At 47.9% G+C, this 4,911-nt stretch overlaps 1 protein-coding gene across 1 annotated transcript; it reads right to left on the minus strand.

Moving 5' to 3' along the window:
* Positions 1-247: 247 nt before the first annotated feature.
* Positions 248-3,529, minus strand: LOC142559310 (uncharacterized). Its single transcript, XM_075670925.1, has 2 exons — positions 3,279-3,529; positions 248-449 (listed from the first exon to the last, which is right to left on the minus strand). Exons 1-2 carry the CDS (start codon positions 3,527-3,529, stop codon positions 248-250), a joined length of 453 nt encoding a protein of 150 aa, XP_075527040.1.
* Positions 3,530-4,911: the final 1,382 nt, after the last annotated feature.

A 4,911-nucleotide genomic window follows, 5' to 3' on the forward strand; every position in this document is an offset into this window, starting at 1 on the left:
GGACATCTTCCGAGATGCAACTCGATTTCACTGCTTCAGCCGCCTCACGAGAGACACGGCGACATTCAATAGGGGCGGAATGCAGAAACACTCGAGCACCATTATTTTCTTGCACGTAAAAGAATTCCAGGTGTTTAATGTTAACCCAGAGCCATCCACTATGGCGGCCCTCATAATCCATTGTGCAGTTTCGGGGCATTGAACCCCAAAATTTGCACTCTAAATATTCCATAGCTTAGATTGAATTCTAACAACAAAGAGACTGGAGTGGCGGGCTTACGTTAAAGTCTTTGCCCGGAACTTCGTCGTACGCAGATGGTCCAGGAACATCGAGGACGTCGCCCCAGGTGTAGTACGCATCGTATAACGATATGTCGACGTACTGAGGCTGCGCCAACATGATGGCCTCGAACCTGTCGATGCGGGCTCTGATAGGCGCCTGCTCGAACCTGCAGTGGCGCCGGCTTGATATAAACGTAGCTCACCAGAAAATTATTCTTTCTTGCAACAATCGCACATAGCTAACCGGTACGAATTCAAACCGACGGGAAGACGACAGGTTCACCTGTACAAAATAGATATTTATAATTCGGTAACAAAGAAATACAGGACAACATCACAAGATGAACACAAAGACTAAAATAATACAAGCTCCTAAACAATGCACGCAGTCCTGCTCGTATCGAAATTATTGACCACGCAACCGTCAGTACCGCCTTCTCAGGGTAGAACACGCGTCTTCTGCTTAGATTACTGCAGTAGCACAAGACGAGTAGATGGCCTCCGTAGCACATGACGATGGGAGGTGAGTGCGAACGTGTCAGACCCTCGGCTAGCCTTCGTGGACAAGGAATGGCAGCGAGAGCCACACACAATGCCACGATCCACCGACGCCAGGAGGGCACCATGGCCGGTGGGTCCCATATCCCGGACAACTCTTGTAAGCCATTCGTCGCTGTCTCCCGAGTGCAGCTGGAGTCTAGTCCGCTCTAGGCGAATCCCACGTCACGTACTGCCGATCTTCGCCTCTCTCTCTCTCTCTCAATATCTCAATCTCTCTCTTTCTCTATATTTTTTTTCTTATTTCTGAACATACATCTCCCTTGCCTTTTGCGTCTTTCACTTAATACAGAAGGGCTCGCGGATCGTACTTTTTCTATCGGCGCCGCTTTGGACCGTGTACTTCGTCTTATTCAGCTTCTTCCACAGTCACGACGCAGTTCGCCCCCCTGCATCCAAACTGTCAGCACCACTCAACAATACCGAATGGCGCGATGTCACGGACTCGATCATGAGCGGCGTGGCCGCATTCTGGTGGGGGAGGAATCCGCAAAAGTTCGTGTTCCGGTGCTATGACCGTTGAAACTCCACGTTGTTATATAACAATATAGTGCGGAGCCCTACACTACGATTTCTTTCATCTTCGATTGTGAAGCATCGGGAGGTGAATTCCCACCCTTTCAAGTATTCTAGAAGGTTCTGAATGAAAGTAACTGCTTGTGGCAACAGCTTATCCATACTATATATATTGCTAACCTACTCTTGAGCGTAAGCCACATTTTATCACGCAGTTGCACTGGTGTGTCCGACAAACACACATTGTTCATGTCGAGTCAAGCCAACCATACATTTGAAGAGTAATTAGTTAGCATGCCTAAATGGCCGTTGGAGGCAACATTGGATTCTGCAGCTTTAGGGCGTAATATACGGGGCAAAAGTATAAGCGGGTACTCAGAAACACTCAGTAAGGTTGTTTCTATGGTGTTATCATACAGTTTCTCACTTTATTACCTAGAGGAAAATCTGGCGCTGCTGCGATGTTGTTTGCATGGGAATGCCTAATACACACCAGGAGTCAGAGAGTCAGGCCACCTTTGAGATGCACCTGGCTAGGCCCGTTCCGTCTGCCATATTATTCATTTCCTACAAAAATGGCACGTAAAGAGCCGTTTTTGTTTTATTGTTACACAAAAACATAATTTGTTTAACTATGGGAACTTGTGATTGGATGTACAATTAGACGAAACGTGAGAAGGATCAGCGGGCCGCTAAATCTGAAGACGACAAGATTCGCGCTCGCTCTGGAACAGTTTGTCATCTGTTCTTCCTTTTCTTTGCTCGATTATGCATTGTAGGTGAGTAAACTTCACGGAATGATATCGTAATGGCGAATGAATACCTTTTATGAGTATTTTATTTTAAGAACGCATTATCTGCGTAGCCATACCCACGTTTAGACGTAGCCTCGTTCAACACCAGCCAACACAATCCTCGCACACCCATTTACCATCATTTCCATGACGGCCCCAGCGCGCGTTAGAAAACTCCCATAGACGGTGGTGCCAGACTTTCATCTAGGTAATACAGTAAGAACTGAATGGCTATTGTCTTTCGTGTGGCTTTTTCCCAGGATTGTGGAGAAAGTCCGTGAAATATGTAAAAAAAATAATAAAGTATTAGCGACTCGGCACATTTGTAGATTGAAGGTCTTTAGATAACAAGTATGTTACATAAGAACTGTATGAGGGTTTTGTTAGCAACGCCCTCAGTCGATTTAAAAATATTCTATTTTCGTATTCATAAAGAAGCTAAACAACTTTCTGATTTCCATTTTACTCTTGAAGTGATTCATTAGAACAGTCACTTTGTTGACCAAAATATAGCGATGACAACAACCGGCAACCAGGAACCTCTCACAATAGTAATTTGCATATGGACGTAGTTTACGCTTATGTTTAATCGCGTGCACAGTTAATTTCGAGGAACTCTATAAACGTGAGTGATCTATTGTGGCCAAACAAGGAATGACGCTGCAATTCGCCCCCTCAGCGACATTCGCTCAATCACTGTTGATCACTTCAAGCGTTGACCGCACTGTAAACTTTCTTCTCGTTTTAAACGTAATTCAGGCGTAAATCTACAAATAAGCAATTTTGCGTTGTTACGCCGAGCTTACTGGTGTATTGTATGGTAATAATGAATACATTCAAGCAGACAGTTGATCAGACCGTGGAAACCTCGGTCGAGATTTTGTGGCAACGCTGCTTATGCGGTTTTCCTCGACTGTTGGGAGAAAGCTAAGAGGGTTCCATGGCGAACGGCCCTGGAAACATAAGGCGTATAAAAACGCCTTTCCGATGTCGACTTTCGATATCCATTTCGGCGTGCTTTCACGGGCGGCAATGTGCACGCTTCTGGCTAAACAAAGAGCTCCTTACGTGCCAACATGCAGCCTACCTCTATGAGTACGAGTGAACGACGAACTCAAATCAACCGACCTCTCGGCGGGCACAATTCGGAAGGTGTCGTCGTTGCTGCTCCATCGACTGCCGTCGTAGTCGCAGGTGTCGGCGAACCCGAACTGCGTCCCGTCGCAGCCGTGTCGCAGCACCCGGGCGGCCCGGAACCGCGACGCCCTCGCGTGAGTGCCCCGAATCGGGTGTGGCACAAGGCGCGTCTCCAGCGTCCACACCACCGCGGCCGGCCAGCACACCACGGCGAGCCAGAGAACCGGTGGTCTCCAGCGCATTTCCTTGATCGCTTGCTCGCTTGGTTTCCGTGCAATGGCGCGTGTGCACTACGGGGAATCGGCGAAAAGACGGTGGTTACACTTCTGGGAGAAAAGGAAACCTCAGATGGTGCTTATGACATGTTGATGATGATGATGATGAGAACGTTTATTGAGGGAGCAAAATGATCCTTAAAGGGACACTAAAGGTTACCAGAAAGTCAATTTAAAGTGATAAAGCAATGCTCTAGAATGTCTAAGGCGTCAATATAATCGCGAACAGAGCTCTAGTAACCGACAAATTTAGGAAAATGCACGACACGATTTGAGACCGCTCAGCGACATTCCGGCACTAGCCCGATGACGAAAGCACTCCTCATCATAATTTGTGTCACTAGTACTCAACTACTCGTATCAAAAAGATCCTTTCATTAGATTATAAGACGGAAGAAAATGGTACTTGTCTATTTCTATTCGATTCTAAGAAAAAAAAAAACATTTTGACGTTACCCTTGAGTAGTACGGGTGATCGAAAGGTTTCGTTTTCGCTCAACTCTGCGCGCTCGACTTTGCGCCGCGCGCGCATTGGAGTTTCAGTTGCTTCTTTATCGCGTCGTGCTGCGGTAAAGCAGCGAGAATGCCACGTCCATGTTATGTCGTGGGATGCGCGAACGGTCCGCAAAACTTGGCCAAGGGCAGTTGCAGCGGCGAATCCAATGTTACTTATCACTGTGTGCCAACGAGTGAACCTCTCCGTTCGAAGAGGTTAAGTGCCGTACCTCTGTCACAGCGCGCTGGCAAAGAGCGGAAAAATCACGTAGTGTGCTCGCTGCACTTTCGTCCAGAGGATAACGAGTTCAACGCCGACTTACTGAAGTCGCGTGAAGTGCCTTTCAAAGCAAGCCGTCGTCGTAGTACTACGCAACGACGCCGGCAGCGCGAGCCCTCAACAGCAGGTCACGTTTATCAGTGCTTAAATCGCTGAACTCGAGCCCAGCATCGCGAGCTAATGTGTCGTTGTCAGGGTCATCCATTGCAACGAGCGTCGAAGTTGGCGTCATAAAATAAAGAACCAGCTTATTGTCGTTCGCTTTCCCTTCCGCTAGCCACCATAGTTCCGCTTTCGCGCTGCTGTCGGCTCTGTCTTGGCTCTGTTTCTGGCCCCGCGTTTGCGTTTTCTGCAGAAAAGCCGTAGCGCCGCCTGCGGGCGCCGTTTTTCTCACCGACGGCGCAACGTCACTATGAGACCATGACGTCAATGCTCCTCGATCGGAGGGCGGGTGATTTGAACTACGCTAGGGGTACGCGGACGCTTCAGAAGGCATTTTCTCTTAAAGTAAGTCTCTTCTTCGCACGAAACAAGCGTTTCGAGGCTTCTGGGATGGTATTTCAACAGCCCACGT

This window comes from Dermacentor variabilis, chromosome 10 (genome assembly GCF_050947875.1).
Source record: "Dermacentor variabilis isolate Ectoservices chromosome 10, ASM5094787v1, whole genome shotgun sequence".
Lineage (NCBI taxonomy): Eukaryota > Metazoa > Arthropoda > Arachnida > Ixodida > Ixodidae > Dermacentor > Dermacentor variabilis.